The 20,286-nt window shown below is 54.3% G+C and overlaps 2 protein-coding genes across 2 annotated transcripts; one reads left to right on the top strand and one right to left on the bottom strand.

Annotated features, from left to right (window-relative positions):
• Positions 1 to 2,268: 2,268 nt before the first annotated feature.
• On the top strand, positions 2,269 to 8,072 carry ELOF1 (elongation factor 1 homolog). The gene is made up of 4 exons (XM_028520384.2): positions 2,269 to 2,417; positions 6,817 to 6,950; positions 7,071 to 7,141; positions 7,432 to 8,072. The coding sequence occupies exons 2-4, from the start codon at positions 6,835 to 6,837 to the stop codon at positions 7,494 to 7,496; spliced, it is 252 nt and encodes an 83-aa protein (XP_028376185.1). The 5' UTR covers positions 2,269 to 2,417; positions 6,817 to 6,834; the 3' UTR covers positions 7,497 to 8,072.
• Positions 8,073 to 11,033: 2,961 nt separating this feature from the next.
• On the bottom strand, positions 11,034 to 17,779 carry CNN1 (calponin 1). The gene is given in 10 exon segments (XM_028521306.2): positions 11,034 to 11,608; positions 11,611 to 11,627; positions 11,630 to 11,789; positions 11,870 to 12,016; positions 12,489 to 12,527; positions 12,529 to 12,600; positions 12,782 to 12,919; positions 13,015 to 13,081; positions 15,296 to 15,417; positions 17,409 to 17,779. Coding segments are annotated over 10 exon segments (1,014 nt in total). The 5' UTR covers positions 17,472 to 17,779; the 3' UTR covers positions 11,034 to 11,419.
• Positions 17,780 to 20,286: the final 2,507 nt, after the last annotated feature.

The raw sequence follows: 20,286 nt of genomic DNA, 5'->3' as shown, positions 1-20,286 counted from the left end.
TGACCCACGAGGGAAGGGCCATAATCAACCTTGCTTCTCAAAGGACATTACAGAAACTGAACAGATTAAGTACCCAAGGTCATGTCCAGGAAGTATCAGACTCTTAGTCTTCACCTTGGCAGTCAAAGCAGCTCACGGCCACACTGCTTCTTCCCACTGACTCAGAGGTTCTGAGCAGGAAGGTGTCTGAATCAGAGGTCAGCCCAATATCCCCATTGGCAGGGCTCAAAGCGTGGAATCAGCCCATTGTCCCAGTTCACAGGGCCCAGAGCTTGGAAAGGAGAAGTGACACATCAAAGCTGACACTGGGAACGTGTGGCAGGGATGGGGTTGGCCCCCTCCTCCACAACGACCAAGCACTTCTACCAAGCACCAAAGACCAAGGCCTGTGCCAGACAGGGGACACAGGAGCACAAAAACAATAAGGCAGGATAGACATTCACCCTCAGAGGACCTCTGTCTGGCTCAGGGAACAACACCAACCAGCATCTCGCTATTGTTATAAAGATGCCTTCTGAACTGACAGAGTTCCTCAAGCCCAGTCACAGGGACTCATCTCTTCTCACTCTTCCCAAGTGAGCACATCTGATTCAATCGTCACAGCTATTATCACGCCCCCACCCTACTCTTCACACCACATGCTGGTCTGGGCACCAGCACCCTCAAGCAGCAAGCAGGTTTTCCCAGGAGAATCATGCCACACCCACCTCCTCACGTGCTTCCAAGGCCAAGAATTATGAATAAGAAGGTGAGAGACCTGCACGACTTTGGCTCTGAGAAAACATCCAGAGGGAATCCAGGAAAAAACCTCAAGAACACACCAGAACATGATGTAGGTTGAAGGTGGTATTGCATTTTCACAGAAAAGGTATAATCTGCCTTGTTGATTTGCCCAGAGGGAGACAGAGCCTGAACCCTTCTTCCAACCGTATACAAGAATGAATTCCAGAGGGATCACATATTGCAGTGTAAACATAGAACAGAACAGGAGATGAACATGAGCATCCCCATGAAGATCTGAATGAGACAGGTCACAAGAGCTCTGTTCATCATTGTCCCCAAAACTGGAAACCAACCCAAATGTCCATCAACAGTGGAAAGGATGAACAAACTGGTATGTCCTCATAACAGAATACAACTCAACAACAAAAAGAAACAAACTACGGAGACACAACATGGACTTGAAGGTAGTAAGCTGAGTAAAAGAAGCCAAACTCGAAAGGCTAGACATTGTGTTATTCTGTTAATGTGACTTTCTGAAAAAATACAAAGCTATAGGAACTAAAAACAGATCAGTTGGTGCCAGGGCCTGGGGGCAGGGAAAGAATTGACTACAAAGAGACAGGAGGAAACTTCTTGGGGTGATGGGAACATTCACTATTTTGATTGTGGTGGTGGTTTCATGGGTATATGCATTTCTCAAGACATAAAATTTCATGGTTTAAATACACGCAGTTCATTGTCTGTCGATTATGTCTCAATAAAGCTGTGAAGGAAGGGAGGGAGGGAAGAACTAACCTGACACTCTTCAGCAAATAGAGGATTGCCCGGATACTGTGGCAGAGTTGCACTCTGATGTGTAGCTACTGAAAACAAAAGTTACCCGTACGTGTGTTGACCATTAAGTGAAAACAGCAAGTTGCAAAGCACTGTTTATTGTATGATCCCATCCTGTGTGTCCAGGTTTGTTAACCTGCACTAAAGGGTCTGCCAGAAAGCCACTTCCAAGGCTAACGCTGCCCTCTAGTGGAAGTCCTGGAGATAGGTCTATTAATATACATCTTTACAAGTTATATTCCTGAACACTAAGGAAACAGCTGTTATCACGGTCACCAGTGACCAAACGCTGAATTGTAGTAAGATCCTCAGGTCCTTGTTAAATCTTGAGAAGAGGGTTTTACAAGCTTCCCCTCACCCTGATTCAGCCATACTAGTATTTACAATTCCTTACCACCGGGATATATTAATGTATCCCACATTGGAGAGACTTAGGTCGGCTGCGAGGGGCGGGTGTTTGAATCGGGAAAGTCAAGTGAGAATCCTCAGGAAGATGATGTGATCGCGGACAAAGATACCTTTCCACCTGTGGGCTGCCCTGGCCCATCGCCCCAGAAACGCAGGAATGCCCACCCCCGGGATGTGACCAGAAGTACTACTCTTCTGCATGACTATAGTTTCGAACACGCTCCCGTCCTCGCGCAGGCGCACTGCAAAATTCCCGCCAGGCAACCCCTTCCACCGCGACGGGAGTACGCGTGCGCACAGAGATGGAGGAGGCGGGTTCTGCTCGCTGGGCTGTCCCGGCTGCAAATGGGTAAGACGTGAGGAGAGGGGAGGAGGTTCCACTTCCACTGAGAGCCGGAAGTTGCTGTCTCCTGGGTGAACGCGGCTGTCGCAACGAGGGAAGGAGAGTGCTGGTGAGTGTTCGCGCGGGAGGGTGTTGGAGCCAAGCGAGACTGGGTGCTCTTCAACTCGGGGTCGCTCACGGGGTCCTGGAGGAGGTGCCCAGGGCCCCGAGCTTGGAGGCTGGTCCTTCAGGGAGCTTGATTCCTCCGGGTCCTAGCCGGCTAAGTGCGGCTCTTCGGGGGCCTGGCTTCTACCGGCGGGAGGCGCCTCCAAAGATTTGGAGAGCCTGGTGGGACCGCCCACACCCCCGCCTCGTTGAGTCCCGGCGGGATCCGGGGTTGACCCCTTGACCAGCCCTCCCTGGGCGCGCTGGAAATTACGTCGCTGTTACCTAAGGGACGGGCCGAGACCCCTGGGGTTTTATAGGCCAGCCAGCCTCCTTTTCTAGTATGGGGGTGGGATATTGTAGTCACCGGGTAAAATGATACTTGGAGGCCCATCTGTAGCTTCTGATTCAGGTGACTGTTTTTTCATTCAACAAATTGTTACTGAGGCTCTGGCCTGCTAACTCAGAGTCCCAACACGCCAAAGTTGCGGGTTCTGTCTCTGTTCAGGGCACATAAAAGAATCAACCAAGGAATGCATAAATAACAACAAATCGATGTCTCGCTTCGCCCCCCCCCCCCCGCCGTCCCTTTTGCTCTCTCTCAAATCAGTAAATTTTAAAAAGTAGTTATTAAGCACTTAATGCATACTAGGCACTTATGCGTGCTGGGGCTTCAGCAGTGTGCAAATGATGCCCCATCCCCGCCTTCCAGAACCGACATTCCAGTCGGGGGAAAGTCTGGGGGGATGTTCAGAAATCAGCCTTTTTTGAAGATAACCCCCCAACCCCAACCAGGTGATTCTGTTGTAGATGGTACCCAGGGCCAGGCTTTGAAAAAAAACCCAGCCCTGGCTGGTGAAAGCATGGGCTACAGAACTGACTACACCTTACAAAAGCCTTAAAGTTCTTGTAGAGTCTGTTTCTTACCTCTTCTGTCACATCTCATATCCATCTCCCCACTGTTCACCCAACTTCAGCTATACAGCCTTCTTGCTCTTCCTCAAGGAAAGCTTCTGCCTCAGAGCCTTTGCAGTTGCTGTTCTCTCTGCCTGGACTACCTTGCATGGTGCCTTCTCTCCTCATTCAGGCCTCAGCTTTTGACGTACCCAGAGGGTGCTTCCCACTCTACCTTCATCTGAAGTAGCCCCATTCTGGAAGTGTTCACTTCACCCTGGTATTCACCTCATAGGACTTAACAATATTTGGAATGATTTCTCTTCTTAGTTAACTTGTTAAAGGTATGTCTTCATCCACTACAAGAAAGTTTCACAAGAACAGATACCTCGCCTGCTTTGATTGCAGCATTGCTGTGGCTTGGCGTAAGGCCTGGCGTTGTTTTTTCGTTCATTTGCTGAGTGCCAGCTCTGTGCCATGAGCAGTTTTTGGCTCTGAGGATACAAAGAAAAGACAAAAGTTCCCACCTTTGTGGAATTTACCTGTGGAATGCGAGTTGGAGATGCAAGGAGACCACTGAGGAGGCTGTTGTGATAATCGGGGCCAAGAGATGACCAGGGCTCCAGACTCAGACCTGGGCACTGACCCTGGAGGTGGTGAAAAGTGGTCAGCAAGATCAGGGTCAGATAAGGGCTGTGTGAGAGAGGGGGGAATCAAGGATGAGTCCAAGGTTTTGGCAAAGGTGGATTTGCCATCTACTGAGATAGGGAAGACTTCAAGAGGTCAGGTTGAGGTGTCAGGAGCTCAGTTTTGGACAGGTTACATTTAAGCGTTTGTTAGCATCAGGTGGAAATGTAACTAAGACAGGTAGACAGGCGAGTCTGTGGTTCAAAGGAGACATCAAAGCCAGAGAGGCAGGTGGCATCAGCGTAGAGGAGGCATTTAAAGCCCTGAGGCTGGGTGAGATCTCCATGGAGATGCATGTAGAGGGAGAGGGGAGAGGCCCAAAGATTGAGCTTGTGGACTCATATCAGTGTGGGGGGGGGTCAGCAGCATAGAGTGAAAAGAACTGCCAGTGAGTCAGGGGCATGAGAGTACAGGGTTCTGAGGGCCATGAGGGAAGGGCAGCAGGGAACCAGTGTGTGTGTGTCCAGTGCCCTGAGGAGTGGGGACTGCCCCTTGGGGTGGGTAGCATGGGGCAGGTGGTAGAGAGAGAATGGGAGGGAACACCGAGGGTAAATGCAGCCAGCTGTACTAGAAAAACCTGCAAAGAAGGAGGTATTTTGTCTTCATTTTTCTAATGACAGGAGGGGTAGTAACGAGTGTGTTTGGTATTGATCCAGTAGAGAGAGAGAATGTGAGGGAGGGATCCAGGGCACAGATCGTTTCTGTGGGCACCACTGACATTCTTCCAAGGCAAAGAACGGAAGGCCAAATGGGTGGTCCTGGGGACCTGTGGATGTTCTTTGCCAACTACTTCTGTTTACTCTGACTTGGAAGCATCCTCACTTAAGAATGAGGGTGTTGAGCCTTGACTGGTGTGACTCAGTGGATTGAGTGCTGGCCTGCAAACCTCGGTGCTGGTTCGATTCCCAGTCAGAGCACATGCCTGAGTGGTGGGCCAGGTCCCCAGTGGGGGGCACGTGAGGGGCAACCACACATTGATGTTTCTCTGCCTCTCTTTCTCCCTTCCTTCCCCTCTCTAAAAATAAATAAATAAAATCTTAAAAAAAAAAAGAATGAGGATGTTGAAACAGCATGTATGGACCAAGAGGGTATTATGCTAAGTGAAATAAGCCAGTCAGAGAAAGATAAATACCATATGATTTCACTTAAACGTGGAATCTAAAGAACAAAATAAACAAACAAACAAAAACAGAAACAGATTCCTAAATGCAGAGAACAGACCGATGGTTGCTAGAGGGGAGGAGAGGTGGAGGATGGGTGGAAAAGGTGAAGGATTTGAGAAGTATAGATTGGTAGTTACAAAATAATTATAGGATGTAAAGTACAGCAAAGGAAATATAGTCAATAATATTGTAATACGTATGTGTGGTGCCGGGTGGGTACCGAAAATATCAGGGGGACACTTTGTAGAGTATATAATTGTCTAACCCCTGGCTGTACACTTGAAACTAATACAGAATAATATTGAATGTAAACTATAATTGAAAAAGTTTTAAAAAATTAAGAGTAAGGATGGCACATAGAAAGTGATTGTTAAACATGAATGAAGCCCTGGTCTTCCTTCCAGCAGACTGCTGTCCTCCCCTGTTATGGAGGGATGATGCTAGAACCAGCAGTGGGAGAGAGGAGGACAGAGTGTGATTGGGGGTGGAAGGCACTCCTTGGAAGGTTCAGAGGGGCGAACACAGACAGAGCCCTGAGCCCAGGTCTGGCATGGAGATGTGCTCAGTGGTTGCTGCCTCCAGGACATATGTCCCGATGGCACTCGACCCCATCATTTTTATTCTCCCTCGGACACATCAGAGTGATGCAGCCTTCTCCCCCTGCCCACCGGCTCTGTTGCCCACCACAGCCTTGGAAGTCGTTCTGGACACTTCTCTAGTCATACTCACTCCACTGACTTGTCTCTGCAGTCTGGCCACCTGCCCACTCTCCATCCCAAACAGTCCTGTCCCAGTTCCGACTTCATCTTCATCCAGACTTTTGACCCATACTCCTCAGTCCCTTAAAAACACAGTGATGTCGCTTCTCTCCTATGGCTGTTGGATCCAGCTGAAACCCCACCCTCTCCCTCTTTAGCCTGCCCCCTCTCCCACCTGAGTGTTCCCCAGCCACCAGCCCAGCACTCAGTACCCGCCCCTCAGCCTTGCACATGGCATTTCTCTGCTCGAAGCCCTTCTCTGTTCAGTAGCCCCTCTTCTGTGGGCAGGCCGCCCGGAAACACACTGGAGGCGTGTTCCATCGAGTCCCTTGAGTGCCGTTCCTCCTGGGTGGTACTTGCATGTCCCTTGACAAGAGGAGCAGCTGCTTCTAAAATCAATAAAGCCACTGTCTCCTGAGCACTTAGGCTCTGCCCAGCCCTGGGCAACTGGCCTGTCAGAGAGTCCCTTGTATCACCCTTTCCAGGAACTGTGGCTTCTTGTTCAGGTGCTGAAGATGGACAGGCCATACACTATGCAGGTGCTTACAGTTTGTCGTGCCAGCCCCTTGGTGGTGGCGACCTCATCTCGATTTTATGAAGAAGGGAACTGAGGCACACAGAGATTAAATAACCTACCTGAGGTCATGTAGTAAGTGAGGATGCTGGGGTTAGAATCCAGAACCTGTTCTCACCCATTCTACCCAGAGTGCACTGGGGTTGTCTGCTGTCCCCAGAGGGTGCCATGATGCAGGTTCTCCCTTCACCGTGGGCCAGCAGGACCGTCTTCCCAGCCTGCTTCCCAGAGCATCTGGAGGACTCCTCATGGGTCTCGTGAGTCGCTGACTTTTCCCTCCCCCCACAGGTTCACCCTCCTACAGACATGGGGCGCAGAAAGTCAAAACGGAAGCCGCCCCCAAAGAAGAAGATGACAGGCACCCTAGAGACCCAGTTCACCTGCCCCTTCTGCAACCATGAGAAATCTTGTGACGTGAAAATGTGAGTAGGGAATGGGGGCCAGGAATCCTACATCACTGGGCTCCCCCGCCCTCAGCACTTGGCTCCCTCATAGGCACAGGCCTCTTTGCTCACCAGTCCCTTCGTCTTCTCTCATTCCAGGGACCGTGCCCGTAACACCGGCGTCATCTCTTGTACCGTGTGCCTAGAGGAATTCCAGACTCCCATCACATGTATCCTTGGGAAACTTACTGTCTTCCGAGGGGTGGGGATGGGGTGCTCAGGGTTGCCCTGCCCAGGGTAGGCTGCTCAAGGGCATCTGGCTAAGGGGAAGGGGGCAGAGTGCAGCTCTGCCCCTGCTCTGTGCCAGGCCACAGCCTCTCATAGGAATGAGTGCGATCTGCTTGCTTAGGTGGGGTGACAGTGTACAGGGCAGGGGTCTGGCTGACACCAGCATGAGCAGCAGAGCTATGTATGGGAAGGGGTCCGATGCTGGCGGTCACCCTTGACTTCAGTGGCTCAGATCTGTCAGAACCAGTCGACGTGTACAGCGATTGGATAGACGCCTGCGAGGCAGCCAATCAGTAGCGATGCAGAGGACCCACCCCCTTGGCAGCCCAGTTGCCATGGACCGGCCCGCTGGGTACCATTCCAGAGACATTCCTGAGGTCCAGGGTGTGGGTCCAGGGCCCTTACAGCCGTGTGTGTGTGTGTGTGTGTGTGTGTGTGTGGAGTGGATGTGAGTGTGAGTGTGTGGCTGCCATGGGGGTGTGCTCATGGACAGGGGCTGGAATTGAGGGATTGCTGGACTCTGGGGGCCTGAACTATACCTCCTTTGGGTCCAAAAGCCTTTGACTTGCTCCCTCTTTTGGCCTTGGCTTCTCCAGGGGTCAATGTCCTAACATCCTGGGTAAGGGCAAGCCCTTCAGAGACAGCCTCAGGACTCTCCAGCCTCCTCACCCACCTCCCTAGTACCTTGCCCATTTGAACTGGACTGCCTGCCCTCTGCCTTCCCAGGACTGTGGCCTGGGATTCAAAGCCACAGGCCCTTCGACTGCGCCCTTGAAGGGCGGCTCTGGTTCATGTTTAGTTGCTTTTATAGAGGATGAAGGAGCTGGGTTGGGTCAACTGTTAGTCACGAACCTTTAAATAAAGCAGCTGATTGAAACTCCTGGCTCTCTGATTTCCTGGGTTCTGCTCAGCGATCAGGGAGAGGAAGATAGACCTGGCAGGCCATTGGAAGTGGAGTGTGGTCGGTCCTCCAAACTGCCCAACACTTGTCCACTAGTCAAGCATTCAGGGTGAAACTAGGCCACTGCTGGGTTCAGGGGACATTAGTGATCCCACAGGCATCTGAGCAAGCATTTAGTTCCAGTGAGAAATAGGGCCAACAGAGCCTGGGGGTGGGAGGCAGTGTGGTCAGGGAGGGCTTCCTGGCCTGAAGGAGATAATGCCCAAGGGCTGCCCTGTGCCGGTTGCTGCTCTCAGGCCCGCCTGCCTCACCCCTTTGTCCCAACAGCCACCCTGCTAAGCAAGTGCCCCAGGCTCACAGATGAGGAAAACAGGCCTGAGACGGGGGTCACTGGCTCAAGGTCCCACAGCCAGAATGCAGCACAGCTGGTCCTTAAACACAGGACACCAGACACCTGGCTTCACAACCTAGGGTCCAGGCTGAGGGAACAGCTCTTGGTTTTGTGGGGGCTGGGAGCTCTGGAGTAAGGGTCCACAAAAGGAACCTTTGTCCAAGGCTGGTAAGGAGTCTCCAAGGCTGGAAGTGGTGCCAGATGCAGGAGTGTGAGACAGTATATATGGGTCTTTGTACCTGTTCCTGGCACAGAGCTCCTAAAACCCTTGGAATTTCCAGGATGGTCACCCCAGATGGGGCTGCTTGGAACTTGGAGCCACACCCACCACCAACCTCTGGGAGGGGAATAGGGAAGACTATTAAGCTCCCTAAAAACTTCAACAAGATTTGGTGGACACCTGAAACCTATATGATTTTATTAGCCAGTGTCACCCCAATAAATTCAACTTAAAAAAAAAATTTGATGAGCTTCTGGGTTGGTGAACACGGGGAGGTGCAAGGAAGGTGGTGCTCACGGAGAGGCCGTGCCCGGCCCTGTGCAGCTCTTCCATCTGCTTGCCCCTGAATCACTCCCCCTACAGTAAATCCATAGTCTGTAAATAAAACGCTTCTCTGAGTTCTGTGAGCTACTCTAGTAAATTAATCAAGCCCGAGGAGGGAATCCTAAGAAAACACGATCTACAGCCCATTGGTCAGAAGCACCTGGACTTGGAGCTGCAGCTGAAGTGGGGAAGACCACCTTGTAGGACTGAGCCTTTATTCTGTGGCATCCGTCACTATCTGCAGGTGGGTAGGGTGAGAATTGAGTTCATTGCTTGGTAGCATTGGAAAAGGCCCACATCTGAGTGTGGCAGATGGTGGGCATCTGGGTGCTGCGTGCTGCCTTCAGATGCTCTCCTGGGTATGGAGGTCGTGACACTCACCAGCCTAGGGCAGGTCCAGCTCCACCTCCTGGCCTCCTGTCCCTGAGAAGTGGGGGATCTGTGCTTTGGATTTCTTATTGGTACCGTGGGAGGGATAATAGAACCTTCCTCTCAGGGCCATGCTGAGGATGCAGGTGCCTAGCATGATTTGAGCAGTTCTGGGCCACACCCTGGGCACTGAGGGTTGTGAACAGTCGAAGAAGATGCTGAGCTAGCAGGAAACCCTGACCGCCGGACCCAACCACTGAGTCTGGCATGTGCCCCCTGAGGTGCACCCGCCCTGAGATGCCCTTCCTGGTGCTCCCACCTCCCCTCCAAGGCTCCAGGTAAGAAGCCAGTGGACATGGGCAGAGTGGCAGACGGGCCTGGGTTGGATTGCCTCTGGGGTCCAGGGAAAGGGGGCTTAGTCCTCTGGCATCCAGGGTCCGCCCTCCCCAGTCTTGTAAGCTCAGTGCTAATATGGTGCTGTTCTGAGTGCTAATATGGTGCTGTTTTCCAGAGGAGGCAGGGCCCAGAGCCAGGCAGATCCTCAGCATAGCTTCCCGAACTGGCCCTGAGGGAACAGGACTCACAGTAGCCAGGCCAAGAGCGCCTGGAATCCAGTTTACGAGGCCCAAGGGGCTATGCGCATCTGTGCATGTGGGTCTTCTGGTGTCTGTCCCTGCAGGTCCCCCATGATCCAGCCACGCCACCTGCCCTGGGGAGGAGAGGGGAGGGGAAAGGAGGGGGGGAGGGGAGAAGGCTGCTCTCCCTGCATAGCTGTCTCCTCTTCTTAGAACCCTGACAGTCGGCGGCATGCAAGAGGGGTGACTGGGGTCCATGTCACAGAAGATCAGGGTCCCCTCTAAAACAGGGAGGTTGGGGGCCTGTCCAGACTTCTAAGGTCCTAGAATGGCAGGTGAGACTGGGGGGTCAGCCCCAAGGAGAGGGTGGAGTGAGCTGGGTCCACAAGGCAGCTATGCCCTGCAGTCAGCTACTCCACTGCTTCATGCCGGTTGATAAAGGGCCATTGCCCACCCTCACCCACTGCCCTACCCGTTCTCACCACCACTAAAGGGTCTCCCTGCCCACAGGGACCAGCTTGTTCATTCTTACTGGTTGGTGCCAAATGGCATCCTGTCTACAGGCATCATTTAAGCTTCCCCGTGACAACACAAGCCTTGCTGTCCCCATTTTCCTGATGGAAAAATAGGCCTAGAGAGAGGAAGTGACTTATCCAAGGTCACCTGTCTCGTCGAGCCCATCCCAGCATGTGGGCTCTTCCTCACCATAGGCCCCCTGGGAAATCACGTGGGTACTGAGCATGTGTTTGTGAGTGTTGTGTATTTGTGAGGTGTGTTGTTATGTGTCCCTTTATGTGGGCATATCTGTGTACCTCTAAGGCTGCAGAGAGCATGTGCACACCATACTCACCCAGTGGTGTGTGTGTGTGGATTTTGTGTGAGTGCATGTCTGTCCTGAGTCCAGCCCACTGGCTGTGAGCTCCGTCGTTTGTCCCCTGAGGGTGGTATGGGAGTACAGAGGTCGGTGGCTCGGCGATGGTGAGCATGTCATGTGAGCTAAGGCTGTTTGTGCATGTGCAAGACAACACAGGCTCCAGGACAGAGCAGCCAAGTCTTCAGATGATTCTAACAGCCATTTATGGTGTGCTCCAGTGAAGGAGAAAAATTGCTCGCGTTACAAACACTGCTGTCACATCCATACACCAGTTCGCTGCAAACCAAACCGTGTGTGTCCGCTGGGTTCTCTGGCAGGCAGTTGGCTCCCACTCTGGAAATGGGGGTGGGGGCAGGCTGAGCCTGGGCTCTGGGGGCTTCGCGTGGGAGCTTCTTGTCCTGGAGGGAACCCACCTGGGAGGGAATGGGGATAGCGCGGTAGCTTTGCTCAGTGCGATCCTTTGGGTGCTGTTGGGCACACCTGGCTCAGTGTTGGACCCTGCAGCGCTCCAGGGAGGAGGGCTCCCTTCCCCGCAAAGGACCCCCCAGTAATGCTCCCCCTAAATGCTAACCCTGTAGGCAGGTGCCAGGGGCGAAAGGGCGCCATGCAGGGGCAGGGGCAGTGGGGGCCGGGCTAGGCCGTAGATAGCAGCAGCCAGCCTCCCTGGGGATCAGGAGGCCCAGGGCCCTAGGCGGAGTTGTAAGTAGTTTGTGTGGGTGGTGGTTATGGGCAGGCTCGCCCATCTCCGGGGACCTAGAGGCGTCAGGCAGTATTGGGGTCATAGACCTGGCGAGGGAGCCCATACACCGTCATGCCCCGCTGCGAGGCCCCCTTATTGCTGCCCATCTGCAGGCTGATGTTGAGAGTGTCGCAGTGCTCCATGCCCAGGCCTGGCTCGAAGATCTGCCGCTTGGTCCCAGGAGCTGTCATGCCAGCCTGTGGAAGGCAGTGCGATCAGGCCACAGGCCTGGCGAGGGGCAAGAACCCCACCAGCCTGCCCCACGACCCCCACACACCTGGCTGGCTCCCTTGTTGGTGCCCATCTGCAGGCTGATGGTGGCCTGGTCCAGGGGCTGGTCCGTGCCCAGCTTGGGGTCATAGAGGTGGCGCCGGGTGCCATAGGCCGTCATGCCCTGCTGGCTGGCAAACTTGTTGGTGCCCATCTAGGGAACCAGAAGGAGAGTCACCTGGAGGGTCACAGGGCCTCACCACAGACTGCTGATGTGCCTCTGCCAGGGGACACAGGCCCTCTAACCAGGCACTGTTTCCACCCTCAGGCTACAGCCTGGAAACTGAGGCCCAGAGAACTGTCAGCCTAGTAAGTGGCTCAGAGCACCCAGGCCTGACTTCCAGCGTTCAAGTCCCAGCTTGACCCCTCACTACCTGGGTGACCCTGACAAGTGAGCTGGCTTCCCCAGGCCTTGGTGTCTGCACACATGGAATGATGCTAACAGTACCTACCCTCTAGGGGTACTGTTTTGGAGGAGTGACTTGTGGTACAGAGGTAGGGCACAGTGCCTAACAGAGAGTTTACTTAAGGCCTAATATGCTGTCCCCCAAAGCCTGCAGGGAACAGGAACCTTCCTGTCTCAACTGCCCACCTCAGCTGAGACCCAGGTGGGGAAGGGGCAGTACCTGCAGCCCAATGATGTTCCGCCCTTCTCGAAGCTTCTTCCGGCTCAAATTTCCGCTCCTGTTTCTCCGCATACTTTATCCCCACATTCACCTTGTTCCCCTTTGTCTTGGCCTGGGTGAGAAGGAAGAGGGCAGGGAGAGATGAGGGAGTCTCTGGCTGTACTGTCCCCTTCCCACACCTGCTCTGCCCTCCCACCCACACTGGGCTCAGGGGCATGAGTGGGCCCATTCACATCCTAGCACAGATGGTCCACAGTCCCATTGCCCCATGCCCACCCTTGAACTACACTCACCATGCTGGCCAGGGCCAGGAGGGTAGACTGCACCTGGGTATGGTTGGTGTTCTCGAACAGGTCATTTGCCTCAAAGATGTCATGGGGCTTCACCCCATACTTGGTGATGGCCTTGATGAAGTTGCCTATGTTCTCCAGCTGGAGGGGAGCAGGCGGCAGTCAGTGGGTGGGGTGGGGGTGGTGTCTGAGGGGCTCTGGTGAGGGGTTGAGAGGTGTACAGAGCCTGGGCTCACCTGGTGCCAATTTTGTGTCGACTCGTTGATCTTCTTCACGGAGCCTGGCTGCAGCTTGTTGATGAACCTGAAAGGAGTAGGGGAGAGGAGTGACAAAGGCGACCCCCGCTGCCCCACCCAGGCCCAACCCCACAGGGTAAGGGGCCGAGATGACCTTAGGTAAGCGACATCCATTTGGCTGTTTCTCACCGCAGTATGCTCTCAGCTGGAGCCCCAACTCCATCCCTGCACCCCCAAAACACAGGACCAAGATGGGAAACAAAGCACAGGAAAGCTAGACTTTCCCAGTGTGCGGGAGTCCCCTGCTGCGCCCGCCTCCCTGGAGGCTGAGTTTCCGTCCCCTTTAGGACCATGGAGAGCCTGAAGCCCAGGCCTCCGACTTCTCTGCCACGCTCACCCCTTGACCTCATCCAGCCACTTGACCTGACATGCTGCTGCCATGCCGACCACTCCCCGCGTCTCCCTGGAGCCCAGGCCTCTCCCTCTCCCGCCCAGCTCCCTGCATGGGTGTCTCAAAGCAAACACACCCCACCCTGGACCCAGATACCCATCTGCCCCCACAGAACTTTCCCCCCCTCCCCTGCTCAGGAAACCCACCCTTCCAGGGGTGCAGGCAAAGCCCTCAGACTTGTCCTTGACTCTCCTCTGCCTTCTCTCACGCCCACACCTACACCCAGTCCCTCAGCGAGGCCTCCGGCTCTGCCTTCGGAAGACATCCAGAGGGATACCACCCTGCTCTGGGCCCCCACAGTCACCTTCTCTCTCCTGCTAGGTTTCTGGTGGTATTTTTTTTTAAGTCCTCACTCAACTCAATTACTGACTTAGAGCAAGGGGAAGGGAGGGGGAGAGAGAGGAACACTGATCCGTTGCCTCTCGCCCGTGTCCTGACTGGGACCGAACCTGAACGTGCCCTGACCAGGAATCGAATCCACGACCTTTTGGTTTACAGAAGAAGCTGCAGCCAACTGAGGCACACCGGCCAGGACTCTCCTGGGCTTTTGCAATGACCTCCCCTACGGAGCATTCATCTCGCAGCAAGAATGGCCTTTTTAAAACAATTCCAGTTACTCCCCACTTCAAAATGCTCCCCTGGTTTCCTAACTCCTCAACATACCTAAAAGGCCCCATGTCACCTGGCCCCCAGCTAACTCCCCCCACTTCCCTGAACCATCCTGTGCCAGCCACTCGCTATTCCTGGAACACACCAGGCAGGTTCCCACCTCAGGGCCTTTGCACGGGTTGCCTCCTTGCCTGACCTACTCTTCCTCAGACACCCACCTGGCCTCCTCCCTCACTTTGCCCAAGGTTCTGTGCAAATGTTACCTCTTCAGAAAGACCTCCCAGACCATCCTGTACAAAGCAGCAACCCTTCACCCCACCCAGCCCCCATCCTTAAGCACTGACTCTCTTCTCCACCTTATTTCCCACCACAGGCAAGTATGTGACAATTTCATCGATTGTCCGCTCCATCGTCTCCACCAACCTTCCAGTGAGCTCTGAGGCTGGTTGTTCAGTATCCCCAGTGCCTAGACTGGCACACAGCAGGAGCCCCACAAGTGCTTGATGTGTGAAGGCCTGGGTGGCCATGCACAGTTTAAGGGCCATCGGCCTTGACTAAGCTGGGACACTAAGTTGTCTCCCTATTTCTGGTTCCCAGTGGATATTGTAGAACAAGATACCCTCCTGTCTGCCCACCTTTCTAGCACAGGGCTTGGTAAGGAACATTCCGAAGGGCACTCTTAGGCTCCACGGTCAAGAGATACTGACAGGACCTCTGCCTGGCTCAGGCCCTGCCCAGCATTAGAACTGTGGTCACTTCTGGAACCAGGGTTCAGGAACTGGGAAGGTTTGTATTTCCTTCAGTGATTTAAATTCTGAGAAGAGGAGACAATCAAAGCCTACTTAAATTACGGTGGCACTCACATCACCAAGCCAGCGATTGACAGCCATTGTTGTCTGTTAGCTGCGACCTCTCTTTCCTGGGACACTGGAGGCTGTAAATGGATCTGTGCGCCCTGTATGCACGGTGGTTAAGACGCTAGAACCTGGAGTCATTTCTGCTAGAACTGTGTGGGAATGTGGGTGACGTGTTTTACCTGAGTCTCAGTTTTCTTTCCTGTTCAATGGGTGCAATGATTATTTGGCACCTCTGAGGACTGTTTCCGGGTCTGAGATATAAAGTGCCCAGCCCAGCTCATGGTCAGTGAAGGGGCAGAGGGGAGAGGCTAACACCAGTCAGGGCAGTCCTAGGCAGGGTCTGGGCCCAGGGCGCCCCACTCACTCGCAAAGAATGATGCCGTCTTTGAGGCCGTCCATGAAGTTGTTGCCTATGCGGCGTCCGGTCACCCCCTCAATCCATTCTCGGAGCTCCTGCTCCCTCTGGAGGTCATACTTCTGGGCCAGCTGGGGCCAGAGGGCACAAAGATGATGGTGAGAATGTGGGGCGAGGCAGGCTTTGCTCCCTAAGCCTGATCTCCTTCCTTATCCCTTCCCAACTAAGGCAATTTGGCCACAGTATCCATTGGGGGGGCATGCCTGAGGGGGCTGAGGGCCAGGGCTGAGGTGGCACCTGCCCAGGGGGCCATTCCGGGCATTCCAAGGTCTGGCACCAGAGAATGTAGACAAGGGTGGGTGGAGAGGGGGATACTCTGAGTTGGGGGTGGTGTCTGGTCTCCTGGTTCCCCAGCCAGGCCAAAATTGGGGCTTCAGTCTCTAGGGCCTGCCCCCACCCACCCCCTGCTGGAAGACAAGGCTGCCTGGGGCAAGGAGGAGGAGCCTCAAGGGGGTGCGGTGCGCCCGAGTGCTGCCTAGCAGGGATGGCTCCGCCTTGCATTTCTGAGGGTCTCCAGGTTCGCCTCTGGGCTCCGGCTCTGTCAGGGGGTCGTGGGCTTGGCTTTGTCTTACCTCTGGCCCCAAGAGTGCTGTCTGTATTTCTCTGTCTCTCTCCCCATTTCCCCTCCCCCGGCCTCTGGCTCTCTCTCCCCCATTTATGTATGTCTTTCTTTGACCCTGTCTTCCGGTCCCCGTCTCTCCTTGTCTGGCTGGGGATGGGACTCCTGGCTCGTCTGTCTGTGGGTCACTCTCTGTTTTGGACTTCAGTTTCCCCACCTCTGGTGGGGGTGGGGCTCGTCTCCCCCCCTCCCCCTCCATCCGCATCTCACTCTTATTTCGCTCCTGGCTCACTGCCCCCCATCTGTCTCTCTCCTGTCTCAGGCTCCCAGAATCTTCGTTTCTCTAGAACCCTCCAGCCCCAGCCCAGGCAGGCTTCCAACCCCCGAGGGACACAGCTGCCCCTTCTCCTGTGGGAGGGGGCGGTGGGAAGGGACAGCCCCCTCACCTGGCCCGGGCCCTGCCACCCCCTCCCCATCAGCCCAGCTTTATAAAGCAAACCGGCCCTTATATAGCGCGGGCCGGACTCCCTGAGGCCACCTTATATGGTGTGGCGGCTCTGCTGGGCTCTGGGGCCGGCCCTGAGGAGGGGGGGGGGCTTGGGGGACGGGGCGGAGAGTGCTGGGATGTGTCTCCGGTCTGAGCACCCGCCCCCCTCCGCCCCCTCCTCCAGCCACGAGGATCCCCAACCCAGGTCCCAATATCGGCTCCCCACTTCCTACTGTGGGACCCTAGCAAAAGCCACCCTGCGCCTCAGTGTTCCCCTCTGTCAATTGGTGCTGAGACTCCTCCACCGGCAGGGACTTCTCTCCCTGGCAGGCCTCAGCAGAGCATTCCAGTGGGCTGGGGGCTTCCAGCGCGCTGCCCTGAAGAAGCTGACCCCATTCTGGTGTAGAAAAGGGGCTAGGCCAGGGGCCTAGCTCTGCACCTCCCTTTGGTAGGACCCTAGCTACTAACCTCTCCTCTTGGAACCTCAGTTTACCCATTTATAGCATGGAGGTCATGTCTCACTGTCTCCCTAGTGCTGAAATTAGGAGACCCCTGACCTGTTCCTAATGCCTACTCTCTGCCCTCCTCAGCTGCCGCCTTCTCCCTTCGCTTTCTAGGCTTCACCTCCCAGGAACCCCAGCTCTCAAGCACTCCCCAACTTCTTTGTCAGTCTGGGGGAGTGGGAAAAATCAGCAAGTCTCCCTGAGGCCCCCATGAAAACAAAGGATTAACAGGGGATTCTGATCAAGCAGGGTCTTCATAATGGAATGACCCTCTCTGTCTATCTGCGGTTGTCTGTATGCCCCCCACTCCACCCCCAGCAGTGCTTGAGCGTCCTGAGGACTCTAGGATGCTCAAGAGAGGGAGGAACGTGGCATCCACAGCTTACTTGTCCCACTTCCCTCTCAGGCTTTAAGTCACATGGGCTAGGCAGCAGGGTGTCCAGGGAACCCCAAGAGCAGGGCCTCTGGCCTGGCAGTGTGTGGGCCAGATGGAGAGAGGCCCTCTAGCCCTACCTTGTTCTTGACCTCCGCTGACAGACCGTAGGCGGGGCCTCGGTTGAAGTGAGCAGAGGACATGCTGGCCGGTGGTGGGCAGTGGTGACAGTGGCTCTGAGGACAGCCGCAGCAGCTGAGGCTCTGTCTGTACTCTCTTCCCTCCTCACAGGTTTTTGAAGCTACGGAGGCTGCCCGGGCCTCTTCCAAGGCTGTCCCATTGGCCACAGGGGCCTGCCAAGGGGCGGGGCACCCCCCACCTCAGCCACCCCCCTTTCGTGATGTCAGGGCCTTGGTATTGGGAGCTGATTGTGTCATTGTTTCCACCTAGGGGGGCGGCCTGGGCTATTCTTTTTGGGGGGTACTTAGCCAGACAGAGACCAACCTTTCCCCACTGCTCCCCAGCCCCCACTGTTCACTAGGCCTCTGCCTGGGTCTCCCAGGCTCTTTGTGTCTGTCTTTGAGGCTGTCTGTGTCTCTGAGTCCATCTTTTCGTGTCTGTCTCTAGCTTTGAGGAAGGACTGCTGCATGCAGTAGTTTATCAAGCACAATCCTAGGCTTAATTCCAGAAACCAACAGCCCATAACTGTAGACAAATCCCTTCTGCTCTCTGAGCCTTTGTCATCACATCTGTAAAATGGGCTAATAGTAGCCTTGTGAGAAGGTTGTGAGGATTGAAAGAAACAAGGTCTATGACTTGCCCAGTGTGGTGCCTGGCATTGGGGAGAACTCAAGGAATAGCAGTACTTCTGCTGGGAACTTACACCCCACTTCTGTCCCCTCCAGCCCCTTTTATAAGATCCTGGGGGAGCAGAGATCCTGGATCTCACCCTCCCCATCCGTCTGTGGGTTACCTGAGCCACAGGGTGACTGTGTTAGCAAGTTTCAGGCCATGGAATCCCCACATATCTCTGCCCCAGCCACGACGGCCTGCCTGGAGGGAATGATGTGAGCAGTCCTGGCTAGCCAGATCTCATCCCTGGACCACTGGGTGACATGCCCACATTACGCCACATATGTCAAGGCCACATTAGTAACATTTGGATGATATGTCAGCAAACTGCTGTCCACTACTATGTGAAGAACATGCAGTTTGCTCGCCATGTGCTAAGGGCACAGCTGTGATATGCTACTATGACGACAGCCCTTAAGGCCAGGCCCTGTTCCAAGCACTGCACATGTATTAACTCAATACTCACAGCACCCTCACAAACAGACACTAATATTATATGCAATATAAAGATGGAGAAACTGAGGCACAAAGGTGTGGAATCACTTCCTCAGTGTCACACAGCTTGCCAATGGGCAGAGCAGAATTTGATCCCAGGTCCCTGCCCTTAATGCTAAGAGACAAAGGCAGATTACTCAACCTCGGCACTGTTGACATCAGGGCTGGATAATTCTGTGTGGTGTGGGGCCTGTTCTGTGCATTGTAGTGCTTCAAGCAGCATCCTGGGTCTCTGTCTACTAGATATCAGCAACACCCACTTAGTCTTGACAGATAGAAATATGTTCCAGACATTGACAAATGATCCCAGGGAATGGAAAGAGCAGATTTCCCCCATTTGAGAAAGCCTTGGCTAAGACAACTAAGGACAAGTTGTGGCATGTCATGATACATTGAAGATACACTAAAACACATAAATGAACTAACAATTAGCTCCTGGCATGTACTAACAGCATTGGATTTGTTAATTCATTCCTCACAACAGCTTTATGGATGGAGTCAATATGCAGCAATAGAAGCCGGCTGCCTGGGACTGCCAGGGGTCACACAACATGAGGGTGGCAGAGCCAGGATTCGAACACTGAGATTCCTAGATCCTACACCCAGAGAGTGGCCTTCGGCAGTCCACACGTCGCTACTGCGCATGTGAGGACCCGCGCCCCAGCGGAGCTCACGGGTGGCGCCCCCTGGCGGCCCAGGATGGGTGAGGGGCTGGGCCTGGCTGGTACCCCGCGGCGCTGACGCGCACGCTGACTCACCACCCAGCCTCCCGGCCCGGTGCCGCCTGGCCATTTATAGAATCTGCGCGGGCTCTGAAGTCACAGCCCAGGCATGGCGGGGGCGGGGTGGGGATGCACTTGGCGCTCCCCTCAAGGGGCAGCCCGGAGTCTCCCTAGATGGCGGCTCCTTTTGGGTCTGTCCTGTCGCTCCAATTCTGGGTCTGTGTCTTTGTACTTTATCCTTTGTCTCTAGGTCGCACTATGTCCATCCCACTGTGTCGCCTAACCTTTTTCTGTCTCAGCCTTTGTCTCTGTGTCTCTCTAAATGTGCCTGTCACTTTGCCTCTCTTTCTCTGTCCCCATGTCTCCTCTCTCTCTGTTACCTATCCATCTGTGTCTCTGTTTCTGCTCCACGTCTCTTGATGTTTCTGTATTGTCTCTGTCTCTCTCTGTGTCTCTGTCCGATAGATGGGCATAGAGACAGAAAAAGGGGGCCGATGCCATCCTGAGGCCCCCACCTCAGGGGACTTCCCATCAATGGCTGCCTGGTCTGCAGTCCACTCAGCTCCTATCTGGCTTTTCCCAAACACCAGACCCTCTGTGCCTCAGTTTCTCATCTAAATGAAAAGATAGACTCTGATAAGGAACAGTTTCCCAAAGGGTTTATGTCAGCCATAAAAGAAAAGCCCTGCCTTTTTTCAGCCCTCGGAGGCTCATAAAACCTGCCTAACTCTCAGAACACACACACACAACCTTGTACTTTTGTGTCTGCAGGAGAGACCAATGCCCCCTTCCCCCTGCAACGCCTATCCTGGCAGCTGCACTGAGCCAGCCACGTCCCTGCCTAGCTTTCCTCTCCGGCAAACAGGAAGAGGCTGTTCCTGATGGCTTCTGTTTTTGGAGTTCTTGCTCCACGCCAGGCACTGTGCCAGGCACAATCTCGTTTAATCCT

This window comes from Phyllostomus discolor, chromosome 8 (genome assembly GCF_004126475.2).
Source record: "Phyllostomus discolor isolate MPI-MPIP mPhyDis1 chromosome 8, mPhyDis1.pri.v3, whole genome shotgun sequence".
Lineage (NCBI taxonomy): Eukaryota > Metazoa > Chordata > Mammalia > Chiroptera > Phyllostomidae > Phyllostomus > Phyllostomus discolor.
The sequence above is the reverse complement of the archived record's forward strand: the minus strand, read 5'-3'. Positions and strand labels throughout refer to the sequence as shown.